The sequence below is a fragment of the Pogoniulus pusillus genome, chromosome 8 (assembly GCF_015220805.1).
Source record: "Pogoniulus pusillus isolate bPogPus1 chromosome 8, bPogPus1.pri, whole genome shotgun sequence".
Lineage (NCBI taxonomy): Eukaryota > Metazoa > Chordata > Aves > Piciformes > Lybiidae > Pogoniulus > Pogoniulus pusillus.
In genome coordinates this window covers 1,275,502-1,293,659 of record NC_087271.1, presented here as the reverse complement: position 1 = coordinate 1,293,659, position 18,158 = coordinate 1,275,502, and the positions used below count along the sequence as shown (strand labels likewise).

The following is an 18,158-nucleotide window of genomic DNA, read 5'->3' as shown; positions in this document are numbered from 1 at the left end:
CCTTCCTCCTCATCCTCTCATTACCAGACCTTGTCAATAGTCCCTCCCCAGCCCTCCTGTAGCCCCCTGCAGAACCTGCAAGGCCACTCCAAGGTCTCCTCCAAGCCTTCTCTTCTCCAGCCTGCACAGCCCCAATTCTCTCAGCCTGTGCTCATAGCAGAGCTGCTGCAGCCCTCTCAACACCTTGGTGGCCTCCTCTGCACTGCCTCCAACACTTCCATGTCCTGCTTGTGCTGGGGGCTCCAGAACTGCCCCCAGCACATCCATCTGGCTGGGTGTTAGCTTGTGGACAGCACAGAGTGTTGAGACGAAGCCTTGGCTGGTGCAGTTGTTGTCACCTTGTGCATGACATCACTGCTACTAAAGCTCCGATCCAAGGCAGGGAGTAGCATGGGAACAGCTTATTTACTTCTCCAGGAAACTTGGTTCTGAGAGTGGGGATGTGGAGGTGTCTTTGAGTACAGTAATTCACAGGCTAATAATGCCAGAAGCCATAAAATCTCCCAGCTGGAGGCGAGTGAACAATCGGGAAGCGCTGCTGAGATGATGGGCTGAGTGATGATTGAGTTCTCCTGGAGAGCCCTTAGCTGTGTTTAAAATTGGAGGTAATGTTTTTACATTTAGCCATAATAGGAGTTCACTGAGCCTTTGGAGTGCTTCCCTGTCCCCTCTGTAAATGGCTTATCCTTTTCCATACAAGCATCCTCTGCCTTTGCATTCCAGCCAACTGGGTGTATTGGTGTCGAAACTGAGCGAAGGGACCAAGAGGAGCAAAGCAACAGTGGGGTGAGGGAGAGGTTCTCTCTCTAGTTCCTCATGCTGGGAGGCTCAGCAAGACATTTAAGTCATGGATGTCCTGAAGTGGAGTCTCAGTCTGCCCTCCTCAAGCTTCAGTCCATTCCCTTGCCATAACATTGCAATCTCTTGCTAAAAAAAAAATCCTTGCCAGCTTTCTTGTAGGCTCCCTTCAGGTACTGTGAGGCTGTTGCTAGGTTTCCCTGGAGCCTTCTCTTCTCCAGGCTGGCTGAGCAGTCCCAGTTCTCTCAGGCTGACTCCATAGGGGAGGTTCTCCAACCCTCCCATTGTCTTTGTCATCTCCTCTGGACCTGCTGTCTGCAGCTCCCTGAAGGGAGGCTGTAGCCAGGTGGGGTTGGGCTCTGCTGCCAGGCACCCAGCAACAGAACAATGAGACACAGTCTGGAGTTGTGCCAGGGCAGGTCTAGGCTGGATGTTAGGAGGAAGTTGTTGTCAGAGAGAGTGATTGGCATTGGAATGGGCTGCCCAGGGAGGTGGTGGAGTGGCCGTGGCTGGAGGTGTTGAAGCCAAGCCTGGCTGGGGCACTTAGTGCCATGGTCTGGTTGCTTGGCCAGGGCTGGGTGCTGGGTTGGGCTGGCTGAGCTTGGAGGTCTGCTCCAACCTGGTTGATTCTATGCTCCAGCAGTTTCATGTCCCTCTTACTATGGAGACACCAGGATTGGACACGTTGCTGCAGATTGGGTCTGAGCAGAGCAGAGGGGCAGAATCCCCTCCCTGTGCTGCTGCTCTCCCTGCTTTGCATGCAGCCAGCACACAGCTGCCTGCTGGGCAGCCAGACACCATTGCCAGCTCCTGTTGAGTTTTCCATCAACTGACCCCCCCAAGTCCTTCTCCTTAAGGCTGCCCTTGAGCCAGTCCTCCCCCAGGCTGGATTTGTGCTTTCAGAACTTGAGTAGGTTCTCTCAGTTGCTAGGAAGTCTTCTTCTTTTCTGGTGAAATCCAGTGTGAAATCCAAAGTAGCTCTTCATGTCAGAGACAGCAGTGATGGATGTTGTGAACTGATCTTGCTGCAGATGAGTTCTGGTCGCTGGAGATGAAGTCTAAGTCTTGAAATTAAACCCTTCAGTAACTCTCTTGTTTAAAAAAAAAATTAAAACCTTTAATTGCAAAAAAACTCCTTTGAGAAATAAAGTTAGAGGAGGAGAATGCCAGTGAGAGCTGCAGGAGGTACTTTGTGTGCACATCTGCTGCTAGGTGTGACTGGGTGAGCTTGGAGGTCTCTTCCAACCTGGTCAGTTCCATGATTGTGTGAAGGCTCCAGAGAGACCTTAGTGCTGCCTTCCAGGACCTGAAGGGGCCCTCCGGGAAGACTGCAGAGGGACTGTGTGCAAAGGCCTGCAGTGACAGAGCAAGGGGAGCTGGTTTGAAATGAGAAGAGTTTTGGGTGGGATGTTAGAAACCAGTTCCACACCAGGAGGTTGGTGGAGCACTGCAGCAGCTTGCCCAAGGAGGCAGTTGAGGCTCCATACTGGAGATATTCAAGGTCAGGCTCAACAAGCCTTGGACCTAGGCGAGGACCATAAAATCAAGCAGGTTGGGAGAGAGCTCCAAGCTCAGCCAGCCCAACCTAGCACCCAGCCCTGGCCAGACAACCAGACCATGGCACTAAGTGCCCCAGCCAGGCTTGGCTTCAACACCTCCAGGCACAGCCACTCCACCACCTCCCTGGGCAGCCCATTCCAATGCCAATCACTCTCTCTGACAACAACTTCCTAACAACATCCAGCCTAGTCCTACCCTGGCACAGCTTGAGGCTGTGTCCCCTTGTTCTGTTGCTGCTTGCCTGGGAGAAGAGAGGATGTCTCTGCTGATAACCTGGTGGTTGAGCTAGATGTCCTTTGGAGGTCCCTTCCAAACCAGCCCCATGCCCTGGTGCTGTGTGCTGCCCCTTCCAAACCAACCCCATGCCCTGGTTCTCTGTGGTGCCCCTTCCAAACCAGCCCCATGCCCTGATGCTGTGTGCTGCCCCTTCCAAACCAGCCCCATGCCCTGATGCTGTGTGCTGCCCCTTCCAAACCAGCCCCATGCCCTGATGCTGTGTGCTGCCCCTTCCAAACCAACCCCATGCCCTGATGCTGTGTGCTGCCCCTTCCAAACCAGCCCCATGCCCTGATGCTGTGTGCTGCCCTGTCCAAACCAACCCCATGCCCTGGTGCTGTGTGCTGCCTCTTCCAAACCAACCCCATGCCCTGGTGCTCTGTGGTGTCACCTTTAGTGTGACAGGTAGTTGTGAGCCCTCTGTGTCGGACTCGTGGTTGTAGGAAGTCCTTGAGGAAAAGGTGCCCTCAAGGAGAACAGTCTGAGCTTTCCCTGCTTCCTTCCCGAGCTGCTGTACTGCAGGCAGATGTAATTAGCTGTGAGTAGTTTCTCTTTGACACCTGCCTATGTGCCTGCTCGTTGGGTTTTTGTCTTCTTGGGGGCCTGTGTAGCTGATGAAATTTGCTGTGAATTCCTCTGTAGGTAATTGATGGCAAATGAAGCTGTGTGCCACTTGCAGCAGCCTCTGTGCCAATGCCCAGCACTCTGATGCATGTGGAAGCAGGGGCATATATAGGTATTATATGCACAAGTGATGGTGGAATAGCTTTCACTTAGCAGTTAATTTAGGAGTCTTCAGCCTGTGCAGTGCCTTTCGAGGTCGTTCTGCAGCGCAGCGTTTGGTGTTTTCCTCTGGGCTGGTGCTATAAAAATGCTAATTGTCCCCATGAAGATGCTTCTGAGTGTGCCTGTGATTGTTTTTCTTTCAGCCCTGCGAGACACAGGGAGGTGTTGTTTCAGGTTTATCATTTCAGTGGGTGATGGCTACGACTTTGACAGTTTATTAATTAGAGGGAGGTGGGGGGGTGGGGAAAGGCAGTGCTGTGTCGTTCTTCAACACATTGATTGCCAGGAGCATGTTATTGACTTGGCTGATAATATCATTATGTATTTTAGAGCCATAAAATGAAGGAATTCAGATTGTGCCCCGAGGGTTTCACACACTTAAATAAAGGATACAGCCTCTTCCAGGGCTGCTGGCATAGAGCAGGGAGTGCTGGGAGGGAGGGCACAGCAGACAGCACAGAGTGCTTACTGCAGGCATCTTTTGGGTAGTTCCCTTATCTGTTCTGGAAACAGACTCAATTCCAGACCACCCGGGAGAATGAAGTGTTTGCTCTAAGTGGTAGCCTCTTCAAATGTAGAGTGGCTTAAGGTTGGAAGGGACCTCAGAGATCGTCTGCTCCAACCCGCCCACCATGGGCAGGGGCACCTCTCAACTAGAATCAGCTGCACAGAACCATGTCTAACCTGGCATTGAACCTGGCAACCACAACCTACCTGAGCAGCCTAGTCCTGAATTCCACCATCCTCCTACTGGGGAACTTAGAACCACAGGATGCTCTAGCTTGGAAGGGACCTCAAAGCTCAGCCAGTTCCAGCCCCCTGCCATAGGCAGGGACACCTCCCACTGGAACAGGTTGCTCAAGGCCTCATCCAACCTGGCCTTGAACACCTCCAGGGAGGTGAAGCACAACCTCCCTGGGCAACCTGTGCCAGTGTCTCACCACTCTCAACCTGTGCCAGTGTCTCACCACCCTCTCTGCACAGAACCCTTTCCTAGCATCCATTTTCCATCTCCCCTCTACCACTTCAAACCCATTCCTTCTCCTCCTCCTCTCATTACCAGACCTTGTCATTAGTCCCTCCACAGCCTTCCTCTAGCCCCCTTCAGATCCTGCAAGGCCACTCCAAGGTCTCCTCCAAGCCTTCTCTTCTCCAGCCTGCACAGCCCCAACTCTCTCAGCCTGTGCTCAGAGCAGAGCTGCTGCAGCCCTCTCAGCATCTTGGTGGCCTCCTCTGCACTGCCTCCAACACTTCCATGTGCTGCTTGTGCTGGAGGCTGCAGAAGTGCCCCCAGGAGTGCAGGTGGGGTGTGAGGAGAGCAGAGCCAAGGGGCAGAATGCCCTCCCTTGCCCTGCTGCCCACACTGCTCTTGCTGCAGCCCAGCACGGGGTTGTGTCTGGGCTGCACTCCCTCTGCAGCCTCCTGTGGAGCTTTGCATCACCTCAGATCCTAACTTCTACCTAAGATCCAGTCTAAACCTTCTCTGCCTCCACTTCTAAACCATTGCTTCTTGCCCCATTGCTGGACACCCTTATGGAAAGTCCCTCTGCAGCCTTCCTGTAGGATCCCATGAGATTTTGGAAGGCAGCAACAAAGTAGAGTAGATCTGTTGGGCTGGAGATCCTCTGCTATGAGGAGAGGCTGGGGGTGTGCAGCCTGCAGCAGAGGAGGCTCAGGGCAGAGCTCATTGCTGTCTGCAGCTGCCTGCAGGGAGGCTGTAGCCAGGTGGGGTTGGGCTCTGCTGCCAGGCACCCAGCAACAGAACAATGAGACACAGTCTGGAGTTGTGCTAGGGCAGGTCTAGGAAGTTCCTGCCAGAGAGAGTGATTGGCATTGGAATGGGCTGCCCAGGGAGGTGGTGGAGTGGCCGTGCCTGGAGGTGTTGAAGCCAAGCCTGGCTGGGGCACTTAGTGCCATGGTCTGGTTGCTTGGCCAGGGCTGGGTGCTAGGCTGGGCTGGCTGAGCTTGGAGCTCTCTCCTAGCCTAGTTGATTCTATGATCATGAGGCTCTCTACCTGAGATGCAGGCTCAGAAGCATGCTGCATCACCCAGCTCTGGGGAGTTCCTTCTCCCAGGAACGCTGTGGAAGTCCATGTGCAAGGTCCCATCTCAGCAGCAAAGGTCTTGTTCTGCTCAGGCAGGAGCAGTGGCTCCAGCTGCAGCACGTGTGGTGGATGGTGACATCTCTACAAGTAGCTGAAATAATTACTCTTACATTTCCATTTTAAGAGGCTCTGAGGATGCTAAATCTACATGCTGCAAACAAAACATTTCTTCACCTGTGTCAACAGTGGCCCAGTTTCTAATTAAGAGTTGTCACCTCTCTACTCTGAACTGCTGTACCATTGTTGTTGGCTGGCTTTGAGCTTCTGCTGTTCTCTTGTTGCCAGTCTAGGGCATGAGGATCAACTCAGTTTTAGTTGTGTTAACAATGTTCTGTTTGGGGTTGTAAAGTGTTCGTGTGGAGCTGCAAGCAAATGCAGTTTGTGAACAGCAATTCATGAAAGCATTTCAGAGCCAACAATTGGGCAGTGCCCCCTGGAGCTGACATGTAAAAGCTGTTCAGTGCAGGCATTGAATCTGAGATCCTCCTGTGCTGGTCTGCTGAAGAAGAATGCTGAGTAGATCCCTACTTGTGTGCAGGGTGTGGTAGAGAACTGGGAGAGGCATCAGCTGCTCACCCTGTGCGACCTTAGTTGTGCTGCCTTCTTATCTCCAGCCAAGAGGTGCTTAGGTGAGAAGGGAAGGAGTGGTTGGCATGAAACATGTTCTATTAAAGTGGAATCAGGCAGGTTGGAAGAGACCTCCAAGCTCTTCCAGCCCAACCTGGCACCCAGCCCTGGCCAACCAACCAGACCATCTTTGATCACACTGGGTGATTCTGTGCTCCACAACCTCCCTGGAGGTGCTCAAGGCCAGGTTGGATGAGGCCTTGAGTGACCTGTTCTAGTGGGAGGTGTCCTTTCCCATGGTAGGGAGTTGGAACTGGCTGATCCTTGAGGTCCCTTCCAACCTAAACCATTCTATGAGTTAGTTGTGTGCAGCAAAAGAGATCAGAGGTTGGAATAAGTCTGAATGCTCAACTGGCTGATGAGTGCAAGGTCAGCATCATGGCTTGGACAGTGTGGGTGCTCAACTGGCTGGTGAATGCAAGGTCACCATCATGGCTTGGACCCCAGAACCACTCTTGAACACTCAACACGCTCCTGCTGTTGACTAACAGCTGCCTTGGGCTGCAAGGGAGGCACAGGGTTGAAAATGGCTGCAAGAAAGCTCTTGGATGTTATTTATTGCAAACCAACAGGGGGAATCTTTGTCAGTACCAAAGACATATGGACAAGTCCACTGTTACCCTTGTACTGGGTTGTGTCTCCAGATGTTCCTCCTCCTGCCCCACTGTGGAGGCAGTGAGTGGGAACTGGTTCCTCGTTGCCCTTAGCTGACGGCGCCGACATCTGCCTCGGCGTTGCCCTGGGGATTGAGATGAGCACTGCTGTGAGTTTCTGATTTATCAGCTGTGGCTCATTAGGCTTTTGATTTTTTTTTGTTAAGAAAATGTAATGTGAAAGCATCAAGTTTCAACCCTGCTTAATTCTTTGGAGGGAGCAGAAGTGAAAGCAAATCAAGGGAAGCAGTTGGGTGGCCGCTGAATTACCACAGCATCGCTTATGAGCTGCTGCCTTAGTTTTAAGGGGCTATAAATGAGACATTAAAACATTGCTCTGAGGTGGATATTTTTTTTTCATGGCAAGAAGCAGCATTTGCTGAACATAGCCCAAAGACTGTGCTCAACCCAAACATCTCAGAGTGCTTAAAATAGCTTTCTCCTTTGACAAGGGTTTAAAGTCTGTTCGATCACAGTGTAAGCTGTGCTGGATTCTGGGGCAGGAGGACCACATCAGTGACCAGGCTGTGTGGCACAGTCGACTTGCTGGAGGGCAGGGATCCATCCAGGGGGACCTGGACAGGCTGCAGAGAACTGTATAGAAAGTCCCTCTGCAGCCTTCCTGTAGGATCCCTTGAGATATTGGAAGGCAGCAACCAAGTGAGTGTGGTGACCTCTTGGGCTGGAGCTCCTCTGCTATGAGGAGAGGCTGAGGGAGCTGGGGGTGTGCAGCCTGCAGCAGAGGAGGCTCAGGGCAGAGCTCATTGCTGTCTGCAGCTGCCTGCAGGGAGGCTGTAGCCAGGTGGGGTTGGGCTCTGCTGCCAGGCACCCAGCAGCAGAACAAGGGGACACAGCCTGAGGGCAGCTCCAGGCTGGACATTAGGAAGAAAAGATGAGCTGCCCAGGGAGGTGGTGGAGTCGCCGTGCCTGGAGGTGTTTAAAAGGAGGCTGAATGAGGCACTTGGTGCCATGGTTTAGTGTTGATTAGGAGGTGTTAGGTGATGGGTTGGACTCGATCTCAAAGGTCTTTCCCAACCTGGTTAATTCTGTGATGGGGCAAAATCTGTGACTAGAGCTCCTGGGGGCTACTGGTATAAATTTCAGCAATCTCAGGTCGTGTTTAGAATCACAGAATCAGGCAGGGCTGGAAGGGACCACAAGGATCAGCCAGTTCCAACCCCCTGCCATGCCCAGGGACACCCTACCCTAGAGCAGGCTGCACACAGCCTCAGCCAGCCTGGCCTTAAACACCTCCAGCCATGGGGCCTCAAACACCTCCCTGGGCAACCCATTCCAGCCTCTCACCACTCTCCTGCTCAGCAACTTCCTCCTCACCTCCAGCCTCACTCTCCCCACCTCCAGCCTTGCTCCATTCCCCCCAGTCCTGTCACTGCCTGACAGCCTCAAAAGTCCCTCCCCAACTCCTTCAGGGAGCTGCAGGCAGCAATGACCTCTGCCCTGAGCCTCTTCTGCTGCAGGCTGCACACCCCCAGCTCCCTCAGCCTCTCCTCACAGGGCTGTGCTCCAGGCCTGCCAAATGAGGGATTCTCCAGTGTGCTGGGATTAAATCAAGCCGTGCAGATGAGAAGTTTTCTGATCCACGAGATCTGACTCAGGCTTATCTCTCATTTCTGTAAACCTCATTTGCGTGCAGATTCTGTGCAGGAGACTTTGTAGGGCACTGATTCCACTGTGGCTTCATTTGAGGCAGTGAGGCCAAAAGGGTTGTATTGAACTGGTGCTTTCCTTCTAATTGCATTGGAATGTTGGCATGTTTAGGTGGGAGTTAGATCTAATTTGCCATTTAACTGTCAGCATTTCCTTTGCTCTGATGCAGGTTTCCTTCTTTCCTTCCTCCCTTTTCAGGACAGGATTGCAGCAAAGCCTCTTTAGTCACAGAATGGTTTAGGTTGCAAGGGACCTCAAGGATCAGCCAGTTCCAACCCCCTGCCATAGGCAGGGACACCTCCCACCAGAGCAGGTTGCTCGAGGCCTCATCCAGCCTGGTCTTGAATACCTGCAGGGAGGGTCTGGAGCACAGAATGAACACCTGCAGGGAGGTTGTGGAGCACAGAAGCACCCAACGTGATCAAAGATCACGTTGGGTGCTTCTGTGCCCCACCGCCTCCCTTGGCAACCTGTGCCAGTGTCTCACCACCCTCACTCCAAAGAACCCTTTCCTAATGTCTAGTTTCAATCTCCCCTCTGCCACTTCAAACCCATTCCTCCTCATCCTCTCATTACCAGACTTAGTCCCTCTCCAGCCCTCCTGTAGCCCACTTCAGATCCTGGAGGGCCACTATAAAGTCTCCTGGAAGCCTTCTCTTCTCCAGGCTTTCATTTGGACTGTTCTGTGGGCATTTTTTTTTGCACTGATGCAGGTTTCCTTGTGTCCTGTTTGCCTTTTCAGGACAGGATCACAGCAAAGCCTCTTTACTACCCCTTTAATTTGGACTATTTGTTCTGTGCCTGTTTCCTTTGCACTGATGCAGGTTTCCTTGTGTCCTTCTCTTCCCAGGTCAGGATTGCAGCAAAGCATCTTTAGTCCCCTTTTCCTTTTGACCATTTACTCTATGGCTGTTTCCTGTGCACTGATGCAGGTTTTCTCCTCCTCCTCCCAGGTCAGGATTGCAGCAAAGCCTTTTCAGTCCCCTTTCCTTTTGACCATTTGCTCTGTGACTCTTTCCTTTGCACTGATGCAGGTTTCCTGTTTTCTCCTCCTCCTCCCAGGACAGGATTGCAGCAAAGCCTCTTTACTCCCCTTTTCCTTTTGACCATTTGTTCTGTGGCTGTTTCCTTTGCACTGATGCAGGTTTCCTGTTTTCTCCTCCTCCTCCCAGGTCAGGATTGCAGCAAAGCCTCTTTAGTCCCCTTTCCTTTTGACCATTTGTTCTGTGGCTGTTTCCTGTGCACTGATGCAGGTTTCCTGTTTTCTCCTCCTCCTCCCGGGACAGGGTTGCAGCAAAGCCTCTTTACTTTTGACCATTTGTTCTGTGGCTGTTTCCTGTGCACTGATGCAGGTTTTCTCCTCCTCCTAGGTCAGGATTGCAGCAAAGCCTCTTTAGTCCCCTTTTCCTTTTGACCATTTGCTCTGTGGCTCTTTCCTTTGCACTGATGCAGGTTTCCTCCTCCTCCCAGGTCAGGATCGCAGTGAAGCCTCTTTAGTCCCCTTTCCTTTCGACCATGTGCCCTGTGGCTGTTTCCTTTGCACTGATGCAGGTGTCCTTGTGTTCCCCTGCTGCTCCCAGGTCAGGATCGCAGCGAGGCCACGTTGATCAAGCGGTTCAAGGGTGACGGTGTGCGGTACAAAGCCAAACTGATTGGGATAGATGAGGTCTCTGCGGCGCGAGGAGACAAGCTGTGCCAGGACTCCATGATGAAGCTCAAGGTGCAGTCAAACTTCTAGTGTTCAATGTTATGGGGCCAAGGGGAGCAAATCTCAGCTTTGAACTTCTGCCTTTTCTCCTTTTGCGACTCAGAATCTCGCTCTGGTTGGTGATGTGGAGGTCACAAGACAGTGCGGTGGGTTAGGAGCTGGTTACATGGCAGAGGTCAAAGAGTGGTGATCAGTGGTGCCAGGGCCAGCTGCAGAGCTCTAACCAGTGGAGTCCCCCAGGGATCAGTGCTGGGTCTGGTGCTCTTCAGCATCTTCATCAATGACATTGATGAGGGGACAGACAGACAGAGTCTGCTCAGCAGATTTGCTGATGACACCAAGCTGGGAGGCTTGGCTGAGACAGCTGCAGGCTGTGCTGCTATCCAGAGAGACCTGGAGGGCAGAGCTGGGCACAGAGGAACCAAATGAGGTCCAACAGCCCTGTGGAGAGGGCCCTGGGAGTGCTGGGGGAGATGATCCATGGCACAGCAATGAGCCCTGGGGGGCATTCAGAGGAGTGTGTCCTGTAGATCAAGGAAGGTTCTTCTCCCCCTCTACTCTACCCCGATGAGATCTCATCTTGAGTACTGCCTTCAGTTTTGGGCTCCCCAGTTTCAGAGGGACAGGGATCTGCTGGAGGGGGTCCAGTGGATGGCTATGAGGATGAGGAGGGGACTGGAGCACTGCCTGGTAAGGAGAGGCTGAGGGACCTGGGGCTGCTTAGGCTGGAGAAGACTGAGAGGGGATTGAATCAATGTTTATCAGTATCTGAGGGCTGGGGGTGAGGAGGGGGGGACAGGCTCTGCTCACTGCTCCCTGGGATAGGACAAGCAGCAGTGGATGGAAGCTGCAGCACAGGAGGTTCCAGCTCAACACGAGGGGAACTTCTTGACTGTAAGGGTCCCAGAGCCCTGGCACAGGATGCCCAGAGAGGCTGTGGAGTCTCCTTCTCTGGAGCCTTTCCAGGCCTGTCTGGATGTGTTCCTGTGTGCCCTGAGCTAGACTGTGTGGTCCTGCTCTGGCAAAGGGGTTCATCTCTTTGGGTCCCTTCCAGCCTCTGGCATCCTGTGAGGCACTGGAACAGGCAGCCCAGGGAGGTGGTGGAAGCTCCACCCCTGGGTGTTTTTAAGGCCAGGCTGGATGGTGCTCTGGGCAACCTGGTCAAGTGTGAGGTGTCCCTGCCCCTGGCAGGAGGGTTGGAGCTGGATGATCCTTGAGATCCCTTCCAGCCTTAACAATTCTATGAGTCTGTGCATTGGAATGAGCCAATCTGACATGAACTCTTGGCTGCTGTTGCTTATCCCAGCTTAATTTTCATACATTCTCTCTGAGCTTGGTAATTATTCATGATTGACACCGCTGCAGTTTGTCCTCTAATTATGAACAACACATCTGCAAATTGAATAATTTCATTATGCAAAAGGGGAGGTAAATGACTAAGAAGGAAAATGGTGTTTTAAACACTCTAGCTGACAATGCTAATCAGCTGCAGTCCAACCTCTGACTGTTCTCTCCTGCCAGGACAGGCAGAAAGAGGTGAGGGACAGTCTGGGGTGTAGGTATCCAGGCTGCAGCACCTCTGCTATGAGCACAGGCTGAGGGAGCTGGGGGTGTGCAGCCTGGAGAACAGAAGAGTCCAGGGGGGACCTTAGAGCTGCCTGCCACTAGCTGAAGGGATCCATAGGAAGGTTGCAGAGGGACTTTTCATCAGGGTGTCTAGGGGCAGGCTAAGGGGGAATGGTTTGGAGCTGAGGCAGAGCAGGGTTAGACTGGAGCTGAGGAAGGAGTTCTTCAGTAAAAGAGTAATGAGACTCTGGCACAGGCTGCCCAGGGAGGTTGTGGCTGCCTCCTGCCTGGGGATGTTGAAGGCCAGGCTGGATGAGTCCTTGAGCAGCTGAGTCTAGCTGAGAGGTGTCCCTGGGCATGGTGGGGAGCTTGGAGCAGATGATCCCTGAGGTTCCTCTCACCCTGAGCCATTCTGTGGTTCTGTTTGATTTCTTTACTAGTGCAGTTGATTGCGTTTGGTGTTCGTGCAGTGTTACTGTTAGGTCAGGCTCCCAAGAGGTGGAAACCTAAGTCAGTGTTGTAGTTACTGTGGGCAAATAATGCCTGAGATGCTCCTCACCAAGTTCCCTTGTCACAGACTCACAGAATGTCAGGGGCTGGAAAGGGCCTTAAGAGCTTATCCAGGCCAACCCCTCTGCCAGAGCAACATCACCTATTCCAGATTACACAGGAACACCTCCAGGTGGGTTTGAATATCTGCAGAGAAGGAGACTCCACAGCCACCTGGGCAGCCTGTGCCAGGGCTCTGCCACCCTCACAGGGTAAAAATCCTCCTTGTGTTCACATGGAACTTGCTGTGCCTCAGCTTGCACCCAGTGCCAATTGTGCTGGGACTGGCATCACCCAGCAGAGCCTGGCTCCAGCCTCCTGGCACTCACCTGCACATACTTACAACCATTGCTGAGGTCACCTCTCGGGCTCCTCTTCTGCAAGCTGAAGAGCCTCAGCTCCCTTGGGCTCTCCTCATTACAGAGCTGTGCCATTCCCTTCAGCATCTTTGTGGCTCTGTGCTGGACTCTCTCAAGCAGTTCAGTTTATGAAATGAAAGCTCAAACTTAGGGAAAACCTAACTCTCAGTGTCAGTTTTCTTCCCAGCAGAGGGATGGTTGAACACTGGGAGAGCTCCTCCTCTGCTGGAGGCAGCTCTGTTAGCCTGCTGCAGCTGAGCGTGCCCAGGAGTCAGCTGGAGCTGCTGGCATTTTACAGCTCTGCTGCTGCTTGGCTGCTTGGTGGTTGTGGGTTTTTTTCCTGGGGAATAAAAAGGAAAACAAAACCAGCTTATAGCTGGGGAAAGTGTGCTAGAAATGACCTTCAGCTGCCATGGAAAAACAGATTTCATGGAGGCTTAGCTAGAGCAGGGCTTGGGAGCTGGAGTGCATTCGAAACGCTGTCTGAGTAGCGTAAAGAGCTGTGCTGCCTTGGAAAACAAACGTGGGGGAGGCAGAAGTGAGGAGGGGACTGTTCCTGGAAAGCCCTTGAGTTTTCCTAGAGGAGTGGGGAATGGTCCACAAGCAACTGTTTGTGCTGTGGCACCTGGCAGAGTGCTGGAGCCAAACTGTTCTTTGTTTCAACAGGGAATCGTTGCTGCGGCTCGGTCCAAAGGAGAGCATAAACAGAAGATCTTCCTGACAGTTTCCTTTGGGGGAATCAAGATCTTTGATGAGAAGACAGGGGTAAGTAGGATGATCCTGTAACCATGGCACAGAGCTGAATCTGCCTGGGAATGCTTCTCTAAAAGCATTTCCTGCCTGGGCAGGGCTCTGGCACCAGTGCAGGCACACCTGGAGCATCTGAGAGGCTTGATAAAAGGTTGTCACAGAACCAGTCAGGGCTGGAAGGGACCACAAGGAGCAGCCAGTGCCAACCCCCCTGCCATGCCCAGGGACACCCTACCCCAGAGCAGGCTGCACACAGCCTCAGCCAGCCTGGCCTCAAACACCTCCAGCCATGGGGCCTCAACCACCTCCCTGGGCAACCCATGCCAGGCTCTCACCACTCTCCTGCTCAACAACTTCCTCCTCACCTCCAGCCTCACTCTCCCCACCTCCAGTTTTGCTCCATCCCCCCCACTTCTGTCACTCCCTGACAGCCTCAAAAGTCCCTCCCCAGCTTTTTTGTAGGCTCCCTTCAGATGCTGGAAGGCCACAAGGAGGTCACCTGGGAGCCTCCTCTGCTCCAGCCTGCACAGCCCCAGCTCTTCCAGGTCCTTCCTTAATTCCACATGGATGCAGCTGTAGTCTCCATAAGAATCATAGAATCAACCAGGTTGGAATAGATCTCCTAGATCACAGAACCATAGAATCAACCAGGCTGGGAGAGATCTCCAAGCTTACAGAGTCAACCAGGCTGGGAGAGACCTCCAAGCTCATAGAATGGCCCAGGCTGGGAGAGACCTCCAAGCCCATCCAGTCCAACCTATCACCCAGCCCTAGCCAATCAACCAGACCATAGTACTAGGTGCCCCATCCAGTCTTTACTTGAGCACCTGCAGGAATGGTGACTGCACCTGCTGCCTGTGCAGCCCATGCATTCCTTTGGACAGCAGTGATGCTCTTCTGTGAGGCAGGCAGGAACCATAAGAACCAGAGTTTCAGTGTTGTTGATGGTAGAAGAAGTACACAGTGTATAGAATTGGCAGTAGAAGCTACTGTTGAGGAAATGTTGAGGTTGCTGCTGCTTTGAGCCTTCCAAGCAGCAGCTCAGACATTGCAGAAGACTTCATGTTTGGGTTTTCACCCCTAAATTGCTCTGGAAGGTAAAAAAAACCCAACCTAAGCAAAACATTATACTACTTAGACAGCAAGCAACAACACACAAAGTGTTTTAATCCTAATTAAGAAGATTTTTTTACAGCAGTTTAAGCTCTGCCTTGAATTTTAAGAAGCCTTTGATTTAATCTTTGGAAAGATTAACTATTTAACATGATGCCAGAAATAAAACCCTGCTGATGATAGATGAAATTATCTTTGCCAGTTAATTTATGTTATTAGAAAATCAATGTCATTGAGCTGACTGATACATAATACAGGCAGTTAGTAATGAAAAGCTCACTTGGAGGCTGTTGTGTGCAGCAAGTGTAAAGGGTTCCCACAAAAGCAGTGGTTAAGAGGGCAGAGCTGGGGTTACAACAAGACAGGCAGTGTCAGGGTTAGGGCTGCCTGTGCAGTTCTGCTTGGGTCCTCTAATGAACAGGTATTAATTAGGGCTGTACTTAACTAAGTGATGACATGTGTGTGCAGGCAATGGCAAGCACCAATCCAGGCTGGGCAGTGCCAGGCTGGAGAGCAGCCCTGAGGAGAGGGACTTTGGGGTGCTGCTGGAGGAGAAGCTCAGCAGGAGCCAGCAGTGTGCACTTGCAGCCCAGAAAGCCAAGCAGAGCCTGGGCTGCAGCAGCAGCAGTGTGGCCAGCAGGGCCAGGGAGGGGATTCTCCCCCTCTGCTCTGCTCTGCTGAGACCCCACCTGGAGTCCTCTATCCAGTTCTGGAGCCTCTGGGCCAAGAGGGCTGTGGAGATGCTGGAGTGTGTCCAGAGCAGAGCCAGGAGGATGTTCAGAGGCTGCAGCAGCTCTGCTGTGAGCACAGACTTGAAAGAGTTGGGGCTGTGCAGGCTGGAAGGCACCACAAGGAGCAGCCAGTTCCAACCCCCTGCCATGCCCAGGGACACCCTACCCTAGAGCAGGTAGCTGCGTTGTGCTCTTGAGTGCTCTCCTTCAGCTGGGTGCAGCCGAATGGTGCTGTGCTCCTCGGCGAGCAGCAGATGCCACAACTCTCAGCAGAGGCAGATGATGCACCAGTTTTTAAAGGCCCCTTCATTGTTCATTAGCTATTTATGGGTATTATTTTGTTAATCACACCCATCAGGCTATCTCCCCCTGATAGCTTAGCAATGCTTCATTAGATGTGCATGACTAATGGGGGCTCCATAAAGAGGCTGTAATTGTCTCGTTGTTTATTTATGGAGCAATAAATCTTTGTTTACTGTGGGGTACTTCTCCCCCCCCCAAAAAAATGTATTTAAAAATAATAATTAAATTCTATATAAAGTACTTGGGGAAAAGATTTCCTGAGGACAGGCTGAGGGTTGTGCAGCCTGGAGAAGGGAAGGCTCCAGGGAGACCTCGCAGCAGCCTGCCAGTGCCTGAAGGAGGCTGCAAGAAGGCTGCAGAGGGACTGTTTGCAAAGGCCTGCAGTGAGGTGACATGGGGCAATGGTTTGAAATTAGAGGAGATTTGGATGGGTTGTTAGCAACAAGTTCTGTACCATGAGGGTAGTGGAATACTGAAATAGAGTGCCCAGGGAGGTGGCTGGGGCCTCATGCCTGCAGATACACAAGATCAGGCTCAGAGGGCTCTGAGCAGTCTGATCTAGTGGAGGATGTACAGGTTATGAGAGCTGGGGCTGTGCAGCCTGGAGAGGAGAAGAGTTGGAGAAGACCTTGGAGTGGCCTTGCAGGGTCTGAAGGGGGCTACAGGAAGGCTGAGGAGGGACTATTGACAAGGTCTGGTAATGAGAGGATGAGGAGGAATGGGTTTGAAGTGGCAGAGAGGAGATGTGTCAGGCCACCCCTTGAGTGCTGTGTCCAGTTCTGGGCTCCTCAGTTCAAGAGAGATGTTGAGGTGCTGGAAGGTGTTTGGAGAAGGGCAGCAAGGCTGGGGAGGGGCCTGGAGCAGAGCCCTGTGAGGAGAGGCTGAGGGAGCTGGGGGTGTGCAGCCTGCAGCAGAGGAGGCTCAGGGCAGAGCTCATTGCTGCCTGCAGCTGCCTGCAGGGAGGCTGTAGCCAGCTGGGGTTGTCCCCTTGTTCTGCTGCTGGGTGCCTGGGAGCAGAGCTCAACTCCACCCTGGCTACAGCCTCCCTGCAGGTAGCTGAGCACAGGGGCAGAAGAACCTCCCTTGTCCTGCTGGCCACACTGCTCCTGAGCCAGGCCATGCATGCCAGGGCAGCTCCAATTCCTTCAGATTCTTCTCCACTGCTCTGAAATAGAGCTTTTGTTGTCAAAACACAGCATAAACCACAGCCCTGCCTCTCCTCCTCTCCTGTCTCGGTTGTTTTCCTTCTCTTTGTCCCTGACAATCGTGGCTGTGATTTCTGAGAGCCCTGGTGACTGCCAGGACTGCTCTCTCAGCTGCTTCTCCCCATCCTGTCCCACTTGCCTGTGCACTCCTGCACTGAATCTGCCTGCTCTCTTCTTACAGAATCAGAGTGCCAGGGGCTGGAAGGGACCTCCAGAGCTCATCCAGTCCAAACCCCCTGCCAGAGCAGAGCACACAGGAACACAGCCAGGCAGGTTTGGAATATCTCCAGAGAGGGAGGCTCCACACTTCAGGAGACAGAGGGACCTGCTGGAGAGAGTCCAGCAGAGCTCCACGACAATGATTGGGGGACTTCAGTATCTCCCCTATGGAGAGAGACCTCCCTGGAGGTGTTCAAGGTTGAGGGTGGTGAGACACTGGCACAGGCTGCCCAGGGAAGTTGTGGAGCACAGAAGCACCCAACGTGATCTCTGATCACGTTGGGTGATTCTGTGCTCCACAACCTCCCTGCAGGTGTTCAAGACCAGGCTGGATGAGACCTTGAGCAACCTGTTCTAGTAGGAGGTGTCCCTGCCTGTGGCAGGGGGCTGGAACTGGCTGAGCTTTGAGCTCCCTTCCAACCTAACCCATTCCATGGGTCTATACCTGAGCTCTCTTCCAACCTAACCCATTCCATGGGTCTATACCTGAGCTCCCTTCCAACCTAAACCATTCCATGGTTCTGTACCTGAGCTTCCTTCCAACCTAACCCATTCCATGGTTCTATACCTGAGCTCCCTTCCACCCTAACCCATTCCATGGTTCTATACCTGAGCTCCCTTCCAACCTAACCCATTCCATGGTTCTATACCTGAGGTCCCTTCCACCCTAAACCATTCCATGGTTCTATACCCGAGGTCCCTTCCAACCTAACCCATTCCATGGGTCTGTACCTGAGCTCCCTTCCAACCTAAACCATTCCATGGTTCTATACCTGAGGTCCCTTCCAACCTAAACCATTCCATGGTTCTATACCCGAGGTCCCTTCCAACCTAAGCCCTTTTAAGGCTTCTATGTGGTGACAGCAAAGGGCACACTGAGAGCAGCCCAGGCTGCACCTGCTTTTGGAAGTGGTGGCAGGTAGAGCCTTAAGTGTTACAGGAGTAGTGTGCATTGTCCACAGCTTCCTCTGAAGGATGCCCCTGGCCAGCTGGGAGTCCTGCTGTGCTGCTTTACAGTTTCCCATCCTTCTGCTTGTAAATATGATGACTGCAGTGTGGCATTTGCAGTTAGTTCTGCAGCCAGTAAAGAGAGCTAGGTAGAAAATGGCAGAGCAGGGGACTTAAAGCCCCTGTGCATTGCTCTTGTGAGCTATACAAAAGCTGCTGCTGCTTCAGAAGGGA

The 18,158-nt window shown here is 52.7% G+C and overlaps 1 protein-coding gene across 19 annotated transcripts in view; it reads left to right on the top strand.

Moving 5' to 3' along the window:
• DAB1 (DAB adaptor protein 1) overlaps positions 1-18,158 on the top strand; it is a 534,753-nt gene that overhangs the window by 465,180 nt on the left and 51,415 nt on the right. For all 19 annotated transcript variants that reach the window (XM_064146935.1, XM_064146933.1, XM_064146950.1 and 16 more), the window contains 2 exons: positions 10,054-10,193; positions 13,322-13,420. In XM_064146935.1, the coding sequence (XP_064003005.1) occupies positions 10,054-10,193; positions 13,322-13,420 (239 nt within the window). The remainder of the gene's footprint in view (positions 1-10,053; positions 10,194-13,321; positions 13,421-18,158) is intronic.